Here is a 16,625-nt window from a genome sequence, read left to right on the forward strand (position 1 = left end):
CTCGGAGAGGCAGAAAGTAGAACAGCAGCAGCCGGGGCCCTGGGGAGGAGGAATGAGGGGAACGTTACTGTTCAATAGGTGAAATGAACTCCGGAGAAGGCTGCATGTCAATACCCCTGACACGCACACATCAAAGGCATAGGTGGGGGCGCAGGGGGTGGTGGTGGTTAATGTTCGTTTTGAGAAGCGACTGCAATAATCGACTACAGCATCAAGGCCGCACCATCCTCTTTGAGAACCTAGAAGAAAGTTCCAGCTAATCACCACTCGACACTGCTTAATTGTGTTGGGCTCTCACAGGCTCTCGAGTGAAATCGATCCTATTTCAAGCAGAACAGTCAGTCCCCCAGAATGGTACCGCGAGTCAGGGATTCACAGGCCAACTGCAGAGAACGAATGTCAGAAGAGTGCCCGGGGAAGCCCCCATATGCCCCCCCCCAGGCCTGCTCCCCACCAGCTGTCCTGCTCTTCTGGGAAGCCGGGTGTGACCAGAGTCCAGGAAGCCAGCAGTGCTCAGGATTTGGCACCAATCTTTGTGTGTTTGGGGTTGGGTTATGCTTCCTGGGGGAAGGAGAGAGAGCGACGGAGGGAAACAGAACTACTATGAGAATCTGGATGTGCTTCAGTGACCCTTTGGTTTGCTCTTTGCTTTGGACTTAGCCAGTCCTCGCAAAATACAAGCGGGGCACTCGCCACGGGGAACCTGTTCAGAGTTTCTCTGACCGAATCTGGGGTGTTGGTGAATGGATTTGGGCCAGGCCGGCTGCAGAGCTGTCCTGGGAGGAGAAGTGGAGGAGTTTTCTTATCTCTCGCACCCCTGGGGGTGGTTAGCGAGCTAGAACCCGTGTGCTTCTCAGGAGGGGTGCCCCAGCTGCAAACAGGCCCTCACTTCATTTTTGTTTTGTTTTGTTTTGTTTTTTGGGTCACACCTGGCAATGCACAGGGGTTACTCCTGGCTCTGCACTCAGGAATCACCCCTGGCGGTGCTCAGGGGACCATATGGGATGCTGGGAATTGAACCCGGGTCAGCCGCGTGCAAGGCAAATGCCCTACCTGCTGTGCTATTGCTCCAGCCCCAGACCCTCACTTCTTAATTGGTGGATCGCAACTCCATGATGGGGTCACGTAACAGTTTATAAAAGTTTGTTTTCAATAAATGTCTCAGGCCAGAGTGATATATCAGTGGGCTGAGCACATGCTTTGATTGCAGAAATCCCGCGTCCTCTCCCCATGACACCCAAGCTGGAAGTAGCCTCAACATTGCCAAGTGTGGCCACCAAATTTAAAGTGTGTGTGTGTGTGTGTGTGTGTGTGTGTGTGATGTGTATTTCATTCCCCTCACCCTGAACACGAAAGGGATGAATGGAGATGTTACTGGCACCCGCTCAAGCAAATCAATGAGCAGACGGAGATGTTACTGGCACCCGCTCAAGCAAATCAATGAGCAGACGACATATGAAATTAACTTCTTTATTACATTTTTTTTAAACCAGTGTTTGGTTTGTAGATCCAATTTATTGCAGGAAACTTTCAGGTGAATAGAAGTTGTGGTTTAAAAAGTTAAAGAAGGCTTGTGCTGTGCTTATACTCTGCATTTAATTATAGGACTAATGAATCCACCACCCAACTTGAAATTTTACTCATGCCTTTGTATCTGTTTTGAGAAGTAACCATAACCCCAAATTTTGCATTTTTTTGATGCCAGATTTTTTCTCCTCTCCACCCCCAGGTTTCTTTTAAGTTCGTTTTAGGGTTACTTTGTTTATTTTAATATCATGTTGTATGGCTTTGCCTGGTTTTGCATCTTATGTAACTGGCATGATACTATTTGTCTTTTTCTACTCATGAAGTTTGTCTGTTTGCTCTGGTGCTTGCTTTTTGATGGATTGTGCAAGGGTTTTGCTCATCTGCTATTGAGCTGTTTCTTTTTCTTATCTTTGTAGGGCATCTTGTATTTTTTAGATATTAATCATTTATTGAGAACATTTGCTGCAGATAGCTTTTCCAAGTCTATGTATTGTCACTTTACTCTCCATAATAGTATCTCTTTAATGTTCTTAAAAGCTATTCATGCTCATGCTTTGCAATTATTTTTATTAAGTAGGCCATCTTAAGGAAAATAGTATTTTGAGTTTATATAGTTTTCTATAGTTTGATCTAAAAAGCTTTGCTTGGGGCCGGAGCGATAGCACAGCGGGTAGGGCGTTTGCCTTGCACGCGGCCGACCCGGGTTCAATCCCCAGCATCCCATATGGTCCCCCAAGCACTGCCAGGAGTAATTCCTGAGTGCAGAACCAGGAGTAACCCCTGAGCATCGCTGGGTGTGACCCAAAAAGCAAAAAAAAAAAATTAAAAAATAAAAAAAAATAAAAAGCTTTGCTTTTTTTTTTTTCTACAAGTAGTCTAGTCCATCTGTAGTTAATTATATGTGTGTTGATTTCCCCCCTCCCCCAGCAACATTGCTAAATAAACTGTCTTAGTAATTCTGATAATAATGGTAACTTTCTCCTAATTCTTCTTTTTTGTTTGTTTGTTTTGTTTTCTTTTGAGGGTTGTTGTGGAGTAAGCAGTGCTCAGGGCTTACTCTTGACTTACTCAGGGATTATTTCTGGTCGTTTCTGCTGAGGGAGGGTTGGGGAACTATATTTGATGTATTGAACCTGGGAACCTGGGCCCGTTGCATGCACGGCAAGTGTTCTACCTGCTGTACTATCGCTCTGACCCTCCCCTAGTTCTTTCATCTTTCTGACCCTGTTGCACTGAGCTCGGAGTGTAGGCTCCTGAATAAAAGCAATAATAATGTTCATCTTTATGTTGTTTCTTATTTTAAAGGGAGCTATGTTGTTGGTTCACAATTCATTTAATGTTTTAGGTGTTTTTTAGGAAATATACTTTATCATAATAAAATCACTCTATTCCTGATTTTCAAGAATTTATTCTTAATGGTCATTGACTGTCATTTTTAAATATTTGTATCCCTTAAGTGACACTAAACGTTCATTTTTTTTCACTTAGTGTTTTACTGAGGTGAATTACATTATGAATTTTCCAGTCCTGAATTTACTTGCTTATGATATATTATATACTGCTAGAGTTGGTGAACTCATGTATTTTAAAAAGCTCTTTTGTATGGATTTTGCATTTTCATACACACTCCATGTTTTTCTAGTGCTATCCTTATCTAATTTTAGTGTCAAAATTATATTCTCATAAAATGAGTTCAGGATGAGCAGGATGAGTTCATAAGATGAGTTCATCGTAGAGTCTCTGAAGAGAGTTGATGTAAGATTAGAGTTCACTTGCGTAATATTCGATGGGACATGTTTGCAAAGAAATCTGGGACTGGTGTTTTCTTTGTGTAATGATTCTTAACTGTTGATTTAATTTTTAGTGATTATAATATGACTTGTTTCTTTTCAGATTCATTTTGATAACTGTAGTTTTTCATTTTACCTAAGTTATAGAATAACTTATAGGGAATAAGAGGACATAGGGAATAATTTATAGGGAATTTCCTGAGGGAATACCTGGCATGGCCCAACAATGAATATCATAGCTTATATATTCATAATATATTTGTCATCTTCTCTGGTTTTGTTTTTTTTTTAAGATGGGGGAGCACCTGGCAGTGCTCAGGACTTGCTCCAGGCTCTGCACGTAGGGACCAGTCAGGGTGGGGCTCGGGGGACCACGTAGGGTGCCAGGGATTGAAACCATCAGCTAAATGTCAAGCAAGACTCTACCTGTTGTACTCTCTCCAGCCCCTATTTGTCATCTTCTTTTATAGTTTTATAATTTCTTCTTTTATAATTTCTTTGGTCTATTTTTTTTTTGAAGCCATGGTTTTAAATTTTCACACCTACAAGAGGTCATGGTTAACCTTTTTGTTCTTTTCAGTTTCCTCTTCAGCCTAGATTCCTAGTTATGCTCTGTGGTCAGAAAATTGATTCATCAGAAAGTGCTTTGCAATTTGTAGAGACGTTCTCTGCTCTAGTGTATGTCAGCTTTTATAAAATATCCTCTCTGGACTTCAAAATAATATGCCTTCTCCATTATCAGCACATGTTCTCGCTTATCCATTAGATCATATCTTCTTCTTAGCCATCGTGTGTGTGTGTGTGTGTGTGTGTGTGTGTGCACACACAGGCTTCTGTGTATGTATAACGAGAGAGATGGGTGGGAGGCTGGGGGTGCAAAAAGAAGAGGAGGAGAGGAGCTGGAGCAATAATAGTACAGAAGGTAGGGCATTTGCCTTGCACTCGGCCCACCCGGGTTTGATTCTCAGCATCCCATATAGACCTCTGAGCACCACCAGGGGTGATTCCTGAGTGCAGAGCCAGGAGTAACCCCTGTGCATTGCCAGGTGTGACCCAAAAAGCAAAAAAAGAAAAAAAGCACCATTGCTGAGCTGAATGCTGAGTATATGTTTAGGTCTCCCATAAAAGGGGCTTGATCCTTTCTCCTTGTATCTCCTTCCATTTGGGGTGTATGGATTTTGAGGCTGTGTTTCTGGATGTATCCATGTCTAGAAGAGTTTTATCTTCCTGGTAAATCGAACCCTTATGAATGTTTAATGACTCTCCTTATCTGTGGTAATGATTTTTACCTTGGAAAAAAATCTATCGTACCTGGTTTGGATGTTGCTACACTGGCATGGCCTACTAGCATCTTTCCTAATCCCTTATTTTAAACCATTCTTTCTTCTTATGTTTTAGGTTTGTCTCTTGTAATAGTATCTGGATTTATATACGGGGGTTAGAGAAGACCGTCAGCCCATATGTATTGACATATTTGAATTTCTCTCACATTTTGTGTCCCGCTTTTTCCACCTTCTTTCCCCCTTTCCTAACAATATTTTCATTCATTTAGATCATCTCCTCTCTTTTTTTGACCTTGTAACGATTTGGGAGTTATATGTTTTACAGTTCTTTTAGTGTTAGCCCTAGAACTTTTAACATAAATATTTAAAAATGTTTAAAGTTAATCAATGCATTTAATCTCTGGATCAATACTAGGCTCTTGGAATGCTTTTATTTCTATATTCTCCATCTCCTAAATGATTATGCCACGTTGGTCCAGCCCCTCGTTTCTATTTCAGTTTCTGGTTCTTGCATTGTTCTTGATATTTTTAAAAGTCATTTAGACATTATTATTATTATTGTACTATTCTGTCAATACTTGATTGCGTTTTCCTTGCTTGCCATTTCCTCTTATATCTCTCACATCCTTTCTCTTTGGATCATTAAACTTTTTTCTTGAAATAGAGTTTGGGGCTAGAGCGATAGCACAGCAGGTAGGGCATTTGCATTGCATGCGGCCGACCTGGGTTCGATTCCCAGCATCCCATATGCTCCCCCAAGCACCGCCAGGAGTAAACCCTGTGCATCACTGGGTGTGACCCCCCCAAAAAAAAATAGAGTTTTTAGAAATTTCTCTACTGTGTGTTTGGGCTTTGCATTTTAGCTCTAACTTCCTATATCAAAATGTATTTGTTTTACCCTCTTTCTTAGAAGATAGTGTTACTGCTCTAGGTTGGATGATTTTTTCTCTCTCACTTCGAGAATATTGTTCATCTTTCATCTGTCCCTTTGTTTCATCTTAGTTGAGATCTTATTTAGCTTTCTGCATCACTGGTTTGCATAGCTGTGTACTGGCAGACTGGGTGGTTTTAAGTTACCCGCTTCTGCAGTACGAGGAGCCCGGCAGATCCACTCTGGGGTACCATGGCCTCTTGGCTCCTGTATCAATCTCCCTGCACCCTCGCCCCCATCCCCCGCCTCCCTGGCCTGGATTCCGGTCCCCATGTTCACAGACACATTGGCTCGGGGGTAACTGGCTTCAGGGGGTGCCTGCTGCTCGCATTTCAGATCTTGTCCCCGTACGTTCCAGTTTGTCATTTGTCCACGCGGTGTTCTTTCAATGCATCTGTGGCCACGTGGACCTCCCCGTTCCCCTGCTGCCTGGCACGGCCCAACAATGGCCTTGGAACATGTAGCCGGGCTTGGGCTTGCTCTCGGAGCCCATGTTCTTCCTTGAACGTGTAACCTTGCTTGTCTCTGTGTGTCTTTGCTTGCTTATTTCTCCCTGAAACACATTTCTCCTCTTTCTCGCCTTTCACAGCTTCCTAAGCTTAAGTTTTGATCAACAAAAACGATCTTGCTTCACGCCCCTCCACCCCCCAGTGGAACTGGACTTTATCTGGGGTCTCCAGTAAGATCTTTGAAAGACGCCCCCCACATTCCTTCTCACCACCTGCTGGAGGCCGGGGTGCCTGTATAGCCTCCTGATCACCCCTAGAGTGACCTTCAAGCATTATACCAGGCATGGACACTACTCTCCGCCCACGCACACCTCCCCACCGCACCCCAGCCATTCCCCACCCCACCCTCACCGCCACCCTACCCTACCCCCCCAAAAAAATAGGGGTTTCTCAAGCTCCAAAGCTCTGGTAATGGTCTAGAGCTTATTAATATTACTTTCATTTTGGTGTGTTTCTCCCACCCCAAACATTGTGTTTTAAAAAGTTTTTTTAAACTCTTAGAGACCAAACACACACATACACACACACACACACACACACACACACACACACACATACACACACACACAATGAACACCCTTCCCTAACTCTGCCCAAACCCTCACTTGCTTATTTCTCTTATCCTTCAACTTTGAGACTCTTGTTCCCTCCCTCTTCCTGCCATGGAAAGCAGCTCGTCCTTCCCCGCTGTGGGAGTGCAATCAATCATAAGCCCCGTGTTTAAGAGTAAGAGTAATAATATTATTCAGAGGGCTAGTCCAGGGGCAGAGCACGCGAGAAGGCCCTGGGTTCAGTGCAGGGTACCCCCCTCGTGGACTAGCCGAGCATCGCCAGGCGGCGTCCCTTGGAAAGAGAAATAAGCAAGGGTAGGGAACTGAGACGGTTTCCTGGGACTTGGTCCAGGCACTGCCGCTGTGCCGCTGGGCTCTCTCGGAAGTGCTCCTGCACTGGCTCCCATCTTTTTTCTTGTAAGAGAGAGAAACAACAAAGATCAGAACCATCACACACGTTGCTCATTGTCACCGGCTTTAGTAACTAGGTCCCTGGACGATTGGTGGCACTGACCAGTTTTCATGTTTCATATACCCCCGTGTCCTCTTGTTCTGGCTCGTGGGGTGACAGAGACTTTCTCCTTCCGGGCGTTCCTTTCTGCTGGATCCCTGTAGCCTCCCGAGCCAGAGGAGCAAGGAAAAAAAGAGACGGCTCGAGGCGGGCACATCGCATCCACAGGATGCAGTTGTGTGCCGTCGGACAAGACAGTAAGAGGAGAGACCCAGTCAGAGCACTCTCGCCCCCTGCAAGCCAGATGCTCTGCTCGGAACTCTCCATTTGACCCTCACACGGCCAGGGGAGTTGGATGCAGAGCGTTGCTTGAGGTCACCAAGAAGCAATGCTGGCCTCTGATGGAAAGTCTGAAAAGCCAGGCTCTTTCTAGAAATTTCCGGAAACATGGTGTGAATCTAGGATCACACCATGCCAGACACCCACTGAACCTGCTGAAGCTTTATTTACACACGTGCGCGCACACACACACACACACACACACACACAGTGGTAGTTGGAGGACTCAGAGCTGAATTCTAGGAGTCGAACCTGACTCCAGTTCCGAACTGGTTGAGACATCGAGTGAGGGTTGGCGTTTGCGTGCATTTTCTTGCTGTTCTTCATGGACGGCGGAGCATACGGGAAACTGGGCGGCCTGTGAGTCCTAAGCCTGTAGCCTGCTCATCCCGGGACAGGCACCTTTTGTCCCAGGCCCTTTCCTGAGCCTGCCTTTGCCTCCAGCTCTCAGTGACTCTCCCTGCCATGGTCGTGCCTCTCTCCGGTCCTGTCCCACAGCTCTGCCACCTGCCCGCCCTGCCCATACGGGCGCCTCAGGGAGGTCCGTGCATGAGGGGTGCTGGAGGGTCCCCGCCGGGACAGAGGGGCTGTGGAAATGAGGGAGCATCACCCCAGGGACATTGCCGGGCACTCGTGCACGGAGGGGGACTTTAATTCTGATTTTACTGGAGGCCGTGCGGTTTCCGAGAAGGCTGCAAAGCCTCTGCAGCCTGCGCTGTCGGTGTCTGTCTGAGAAGCGAGCCTGAGTGGGTGAAGCAAGGGGCCAGTACGGGGCCGGGAGGTCACTGCGTGGTTGGGATGAAACGAGCGCTGTGGGCACCTTTGGGATGGTGCAAAGGTCCCCTCCCTCCAGACCACACACACACACACACACACACACACACACACACACACTCACACGCGCACACACACACACTCACACACTCACACACACACACACACACTCACACGCACAGCTTCCTGCAGGCTGCTGTTCCCAAGAGGACATTGAGGGTGACATTTGCAAAGTGAATGGGGGAGGGGACGGCTGTCCCCCCCATGGTAGGCACCCTTTGCTTAAACACTGCGGACGAACAACTCCTAACGTGGCTGTGGGAGTGGTGCCTTTTTCCTGCCCTCCCCGGGAAAAAGCCCGAAACTCCTCCCCAGCTTGGACCCTCAACCTGCAAACACCAAGCACAAGCCTGGTTTTGAGGGGATTTCATTGATTGATTTATTTTTTGTTTGCCGGGGGCCACACCCAGCGGTGCTCAGAGCTCAGGGGTCACTGTGGCCCGGCTGGGGGGACCATATGGGTGATCAGTGATCACCCCCCTGCCCCTGCTTGTCAGGCAAGTGCCTTCTCCTGGAGTTTTAGGGTTGCCTAGGAGAGAGGCACCTCGGATGCCCATCCTGCCCCCTCCAGTGCTGTTTCCATCCTGTGGGCAGAGTGGAAATGCCAGGGATGGAGCCAGGGACGCTGTCAGTCCCCAGTTGACGGATGGCCCTCACAGGCGGGGCTCTGGTCGCAGCCAGGGCGAGGGCGGGGTGCGGGCTTCAGGTGCCCCAGAGGATGGTGCTAATGCGTGTCTTCCCGCTGTGTGCCCCCCACCCCCACCCCGTGTCTTCTTCTTCGCCCCGCAGGAACGGCCTCTCCAGTGGCCGCGCGCGGACTGAGAGCGAGCCCCCCTGCGGCTCCCCGGTGGTCAGCGGCGACCCCAAGGAGGACCACAACTACAGCAGTGCCAAATCCGCCGCCGCCCGGAGCACCTCGCCTGCCAGCGACTCGGTGTCCTCCTCCTCGGCCGACGACCACTACGAGTTCGCCACCAAGGGCAGCCAGGAGGGCAGCGAGGGCAGCCTGCGGAGCCTGGAGAGCCCCAGCGAGGCGGAGGACGAGGAGCAGAGACGCAGCGCCAAGGAGGCCCCCGGGGACGGCGCGCCCCCGCACAAGAAGCGCCAGCACCTCGCCAAGGCCAGGAGGGTCCCCAGCGACACGCTGCCCCTCAAAAAGAGACGCACGGAAAAGCCCCCCGAGAGCGACGACGAGGAGATGAAGGAGGCGGCGGGGTCGCTCCTGCACCTGGCAGGGATCCGCTCCTGTTTGAACAACATCACCAATCGGACGGCAAAGGGGCAGAAGGAGCAAAAGGAAACCACGAAAAATTGACAAACAAGTCACTGATTTGTTTTGAACTTAACGGCCATTTGGTTTCAGCATGTCAGGAGATTTCTAATGATTTGTGGCAATATCAGCAATTTACTTTTTGTTTGTTCTTCTTTTGCTTTCTTTTCCTCTTTCGGTTTGGTTTTCTTTTTTTTCTTTCTTTCTTTTTTTTTTTTTTTTTTTGGTTTAATTTTGCGCCCTCTCCCCTGTTTGTTTTGGACCCTTAAGAATTTTATTTTTAAAGGAGATTGAAGCCATAGAACTCATATTGACACTCAGCTGTTTTACAAAAGCTTTTCATTATCTGAAGACAAAACCGAAAAAGCCAAAACTACCATTGCTTCCTCCGGCTTGCAGGGAGTCAGCAGAGGCCCGAGTAGGTGCCAGGCGTGCAGGTGGGAATGGATGGGGGGTCTGCCCAGCTTGGGCACCTCTGAGCAGTCCCCAGCGCACTCAGGCAGGTGGGCATCAGGCAGGGGGGAGGAGGAGGAACCCGGGTCCTCTTCTCCCCACCAGAACAGACCCCAACTTGTAGCACCAGGTGCACCTCGTTGCTCCTGGAAATAAACAAACAAACAAACAAAAAAAACAGGCATGACCACGCAGGGCCCACGGGGGCTGTGTCCAGTGCTCCCTGCCTTTACCCCAGAAGCCTCATCACATCTCCCAAGGGGACAGTGGCCAGTCCAAATCCACCAGGTAACCAGTGGCCAGTGAGAAGTGGGGTCCGTTTCTAGCCAAGTCGATAACCATAGAATTCTGTTCCACATTCAGTTAAGGGAGTGTTCCCTGGGGCATAAGGCTGAAGGTTGACACACGTGCGCTCACATCAACGCACACACACACACACACACACACACACACATAGCCACAAATACAGACACACACACACATACATGCATGCAGACATATGCGCACGTACACAAGAGAAAATAAAGCCCTCTCGTCTTCAGGGCCCAAGGGAAGAAGTCCCAGAAAGTTCAGCCGCTGTTAGGGAAGGAAATAATGGTACAAATCTTTTTCTGTCTGTCAAAACTCTTTGATCCAAGTTTAAAAAAAAAAAAACTTAAAAAGCTATGGAACCTGCCATTAGTATTGTGATATATTTTTAAAAGATTAAAGGCACATTGATGGATTAAAAGTAAAGCTTGGCGGGGGTTAGGGAGGTGGGAGGGAAAACTCCTTATACTGCCCTCAAAATGGAGTTTACAGTTCATGTGAGCCAGTCAGGATTCATCTTTGCAAAAAAAAAAAAAAAAAAAATCAGTGATTTTCCACATCCAGCCAGTGTAGCCAGCCGATTTCTGATCCACAATGCATGGATTCCTTTGAAAAAAGAAAAAAAAAGAAAAAAAAATCATAAAAAACACAAACTTTTTTTATTAAAAAAATAACAAAGTTCTTGTAAGGTAAATAATGTATTTAGCATGAAGCATGAATTATTTTCATATAAATATAGAAAATAGAGAACAGGCTATGCCTCTAATTTTTAAGCCCTTGGGCTTAGAGGTTCTTTTGGTTTTCCTCTTTTATTTTTTTTTCCTTTCATTATTTTCTTTAATTTGTTTTGTTTTGTTTCGTTTCTCCTTCTGATTTTGTTTCGGTTGTTTTGAAGCAGGTGTTTAAGGTTTAACCTTCTTCAGGGACAAATTCTGACTGTTGGGGAACTAATACTCTGCAATATAAAATCTCTTCATGTTCTGGTCGGGCCTGGATGGTGGGACTCTGTTACTGCCTCATCTGCACTGCAGCCCCCAAGCCCCTCTTAACTCTCTGTTGAAAAGTGTGTCCTTTTCTCTTTGTCTGTCCACGTTTACCACGACGCAATAATTGGAGGGCAAACTTAGGAGTGAGTGTGTGTGATAGAGTCAAGAGAACTGCGGGCCGCTGAGGGGAGTGGGTTCCAGGAAGCAAGCAGTGACTCATTATGCAAAATTCGTCAGGAGAAGGGGGACACCCTCCCCCCACCCCGCTAATGGGCCTTATGGATGAGGGTGTGAGGTAGGGGTTCACAGGAAGGAGGAAGTGACCTAGGTTTGGGCAGGACCAGCTCCCCCTCCGTCTTGAGGTGGGGTGCAGGGGGTCTGTGGCCATCCACCCACCCCGGCACCACACAACCCACCCGGAGTGTGACAGCTGTCAGACCGTGTCTGTCACCGCAGGCCAGAGACTCCTGTTAACTTCTGCCGAGGTGGAATTACCGGGGGGGGGGGGGGGGTCCAAAGAGAAATCTCTAAAAGCATCTGGTCTCCCACATGAGGGGGGATTTTAAAACACAAACCACACTCACGGCCGTGGCTCAGGATGTGGTAGTGGGGGGAAGAGGAGAATGAGGGTGATCTTGATTTTTTTTTTTCCTTAAATGGGACAGTGGAGGAAACCTCCCCCTGCCAGGACCTGGGAGCTCGGTTGAGGAGACAGCCTAACAGACGGACGCCCGCCCCCACTGTCCAACAGGCCGAAAAATCTCTCCCGGACCCCAGTTCTCCCCTACGGGTGGGGACCCGTTTCGGAGCAGGACACAGTTTTTGAAACGTTCTGCCCCTTGCATCTTCCCAGACCTCTGGCACCCCCCTAAAGCCATCCACAACTGCGGGGGCCAGGGTGACACTTCCGTAGGGTACCTGACCCAGACCCAGCACCCAAAGGTCTCCCCTCGCCCCACCCGGTGCCACATAATTCAGACTTCCCTCCTGAAAGGCAGAGGCGAAGGTTCAGGGCTGTCTCTGGCAGGACACTTCCTCCCGTGCAAACCCCACTGTGGGCTGCTCCCCTCGTGACGTTTTCTAAAGGAGCAAAGGGCCTCTTTTAGGAGATAATAAAATGCAATGTGTGTGATTTACTTTTCTGATCTCTTTGAGAAATAGATAAATATAAAAGTGGGTTCTTCTCTCCAGAAACCACTCTTTTTGCATAAATACCTCATCGGGCAGCTTTCTAAGTGTTATTTCCCCGCGAGCCCCTCAGCGGCGCCTCGGTGGGTGGGTTGCCCCCGAGGGGCCCGCTGGGAAACTTTAGTGAGGGTACCTTTTTCTATTTTTCTTCTGTTTTTGGAGGCATACACATGATGCATAACCAAAACAATGGCTCAATTGTGTTGAACTTTGTATTTTGATTGTTGAGAAAAACAAAAACAAACAAAAAAAAATCGCTGTGTATGTGGCCGTGTGTAGTCAAGTCCACGGCGGACCGCGGTCCCGCCCTTGCGAGGCCCAGGGGCAGCCGGTGCCCTCCCCCCTCCCTCCACCTCCTCCAAGAGCAGTAGAGAACTTAAGCACAAGCCTCTTTGTGAAAGACTATTTTGCTCAAGTGTAATTCACTTTAGTCTCGGAATCCCTTTCCCACACGTCAGGTGTCCTTTTAGCTTCCAAACTAGCGTCTCTGTATCCTTGCGTCTGACAGGCGCCCGAGCGCCGGGCGGGAAGTGTGCTGTCCTTGGCTTTCATTTCTCCTGCCGGGAGAAGTGGCCTTTCCTGTGTCATTCCAGTATCTCACATACTCACCTGGGGTGGGGGGGAGGGGGACGCGGGGAACTATAGCAATATTTAAAGATGCTTCGGGAAACCACCGTGTACACACATCCAGCACCATAACATCTGCGAGTACTTGCCGTTGGCCCTCGGACCCATTTAGGAGGAGGAGACCCTGGCTCCTTTCTCTTAAGTGATAGACACATAGTTATTTTTATGCTACTCCGGTTGTCTCTTATCTGTACCTAGTACTCTGTGAAAAGGGTTTGCATCCTCCATTTCCCCCCCAGCCTTATACTATCCCACAAGCTCCTCTTCCCCTGCCCTCTCTAATCAGATTCTTTTCGAGAGCTCTTTGGTGACGCTGTCTGGAAACAGGATGACCAAACCCAGAGTGAGGTGGTGCTTTCGCCAGACCCCGGGGCAGGTAACCCGGGCAAGGAAGAGTGTGTGGGAGGCCTCCCCCAGGGACCGAATGATGGTTCTTGTCAAGAGATGCTGAGCTCAGCGTGGGCACGGCCGGTACCCTCCAAGGGCAGTCAGGGGGAGGCTGCAGCTGGAACAGGCTGCCCCGGTGGGTCACAGCTTCTGGCCACGGACTGTGTTGAGGACCTGTCTTCTGGTTGGCTTGTGTCCGGTTCCATCCTGGGACATGGCTGGACATCAGAGCTAGTGACTTATTGGACTGATGCCGTGGTCTGGGGGCCGGGGATGAAGGGGCGAGGCCCTTCATTGAAGGATTCTTGGGAGAGGAGTCGGTGGAGGGTGTTTCCAGATGGTGTTCGATCCATGCAATGTGATTTCTCTTGCCCTTCCAACTTGATTCAGGTGGGGGTGGATATTTCTGGTGGTGGGTCACAACTGCCCAGAAGTGGCCATTTCTTTTTTCTTCCTTTCTTTTAAAAAACGTTTCTCTAGAAAAGTCTTTATTTTTTTCTTTCCGTTCCCTTTCTCTTCAGGATTCTCGCCACCAAAAGAACACATTAAACTCTGTGTCCCTCTTGATTGTGACTTGCCAGTGTTGACAGTTAAATCCTTAGTGTCTAGGTTCCAGCCCTCCAATACTCTATCAAACACTGTTATGCACATAATGCAGCACTGTGATCTAATTTAAATAATACTTTTTTATTATTTATACTACTATATATAATATACATCCACACTTTTGCTATATAACCTAAGTGATAATCCTCTTTCAGTTACCTGCCAAACTCTGGACTTTGGTTTCTATTGCAGTTAACACAGTTACAAAGTTGTAATGGTGTCTTTTATTTTTTTTTCCCCCTCCTCTTTGTAAGGGAATGTGTAAATCAAAGTATATTCCTGGTGTGGTGTTCTTGTTCCTGGAGTTTCATGCAGATTTACACATGGCATTCAGTGTTGTGTATAGACCCACTGCCTGGTGACTTCCTCTGTTCACCCCTCTTCCTTTGAGAGAGCCCGATAATGGTGGTTAACTCTTTGTCCTCTCTCTCTCTCTCTCTTTCTCTTACTGGTTATTCTTGAATTAAGCACAGACTCATCAGCTCGGTTGCTTTATCATGAATAATGCGTGTGATCCTGCGACTCTTCCACAGTTCAGCAGACAAGTGCTAGCCTCACTGACCAAAAACTAAGCGAGGAAAATGACGATTTTTAACAACCATCCATACGGCTGAAACCGAGGTGTTTATGGTGCTGCCTCTTGCTGTCTAAAGCTGTCCTTTTGGCAATCAGATCTGAGTGAAAGATCACTTCGGACTTAACTGTGATATGCTCACAAGTACCCTTCCTCTTTGTTTTGTTAGCGTTGGAATCAAGACTATTTATTTGGAGAAACATCAAGCTGTGTTTCCCACTATATTTCATTTGCAAAACTTGAGAGCCACCTTCTCCAGCTTTTGCAAATAATTGATATTCCATATTGGATTCTCAAAGACTTCGATATGGTGAACCTAGGAAACCTAAAATTTCATCCTTTCCCTGACTTGGCCTGAGTTCCCCAACAATCCCCCCAAACCTCCCCTTTTTTTTTTTTTGAAGATGAAACATAGCACAAGTTCAGTTATTTAAATATTCAGCGTTTCTTGAGTCTGTCCGTCGAGACCATCAAAGCTCATAACTGATTCAATAACCAGTTTCATGCTGACATTCTCACTCCTTACACTGCCCTGGTATTAGTGGGGAGGAAAAAAAAGTATCCGCGCGTGTCCGGGAAGCATTCTACACTTGTATATTTTTTTATACTCTGATTCTGTAGCATTTCTGGGTTGCGTTTGGTTTTTTTTTTTTTTTTTGGTTTCACAGAAAACATACTAATAATAACAGTGATTAAGGCAATCAGAAGACCAAGAGGTTTACCGTCGATGCTCAGCATCGTCCGACCTTAGCCGGCCAATAGCAGTCCGTGGCCAAATCCATTGACTAGAGTCATAACTTTCCAAAAGCCAATTTTTTTTTTCTGTATTTTCTGTCTGAAACTGCCAATATCATGACTAGAAAGGGAGAACGCTAAGGGAGAAAGAAAGTGATTGTCCTGTTGGATTTGTGTCACCTAAAGGAACAGCCTGAAGTGTGATCAGCCAAACTTTAGGGACCCGGTGGTGTTGCTTGGGAGGCGCCCACATTCGCATTTCGCATTCTTCATATGTAATCATATTGCCAAAGACAAACTATTTCATCATTTATTGTAAATAACACTTTCCCCCAGACCTACCATAAAGTTTCTGTGATGTATTGTCTTCCAGTTGCAATAAAAATTACTGAGTTGCATCAATCGAAGAAAAAAAAAAAACACCACGTCGTATTCTGTGCCCTGCGTCTCCAGATGCAAACACTGAGCAGTAAAGTGATTTTTCTTTCTTAAGCTGCACTAGGCTTTGTGTGCCTTTTGTTTTTTTCTTACAAGGTCTGGCTTTGGGACCTCGGCAGCACCCACTGCATGCATCCTCATACATGCTTGCTTCTGGCGGGAACCCTGCACGTTCTCTGTAAAGGCACGTGTGCAAGCCCAGCATGTTTCAGAATTTCAGCTCTGGTCTCAGGAAAAAAAAAAAAAAAGAATCCCTGGCCAACAGTCCTCCCACCGGGAGTTTTAGGACTTATGGTGAAGACAGATGATGCCTTTCATTTGAAAGTTGTTGAGCAGTGAGTAAAAGCTGTACGTGAGGGTTGAAACCTGCTGTCCAGGTGCTTAAATGTGTCTTGGTGTGAATTTCCTTCCCCGGGAGATTCACAATCAGATATAAAATTTATATTAATACAGAATAAATATAAAAGTATTAAGATATCAAATGTCCCATTGGGCATTCTCCTTTCCAGCACACACACACACTCCCACACCCACACACACACCATGACCCTATCCCTGGGGGGAGAGAGGGTTAGGACGGGAGGGAGGAGCGACCAGGATGATTGGGTCAGTGGTAATGGAGGCTGGCCATCACCAGACCAGAGCCCAGGGGAAAGATCCTCTGACATTCCAGAGCCCAGGGAAGAGATTCTCTGACATTGTGTAACCTCTCTGATTCTGTGGATCTGACCTGCAACTGAAACCCCAACAGGACTGGCCTCAGTCTGGAACCTTCCCTGGATCCTCAGGAAGGCCCTGGCTGAGCTTCCTGTGGGCCAGGGGTTTCAGTAAGGCTCA

The 16,625-nt window shown here is 47.4% G+C and overlaps 1 protein-coding gene across 8 annotated transcripts in view; it reads left to right on the plus strand.

Moving 5' to 3' along the window:
* The window catches only part of FOXN3 (forkhead box N3), a 407,334-nt gene extending 391,486 nt beyond the window's left edge, over window positions 1–15,848 (plus strand). For all 8 annotated transcript variants that reach the window (XM_055133774.1, XM_055133773.1, XM_055133780.1 and 5 more), the window contains one exon: window positions 9,005–15,848. In XM_055133774.1, coding sequence (XP_054989749.1) covers window positions 9,005–9,530 — 526 coding nt within the window. In that variant the 3' untranslated portion in view covers window positions 9,531–15,848. The remainder of the gene's footprint in view (window positions 1–9,004) is intronic.
* Window positions 15,849–16,625: the final 777 nt, after the last annotated feature.

This window comes from Sorex araneus, chromosome 3 (genome assembly GCF_027595985.1).
Source record: "Sorex araneus isolate mSorAra2 chromosome 3, mSorAra2.pri, whole genome shotgun sequence".
Lineage (NCBI taxonomy): Eukaryota > Metazoa > Chordata > Mammalia > Eulipotyphla > Soricidae > Sorex > Sorex araneus.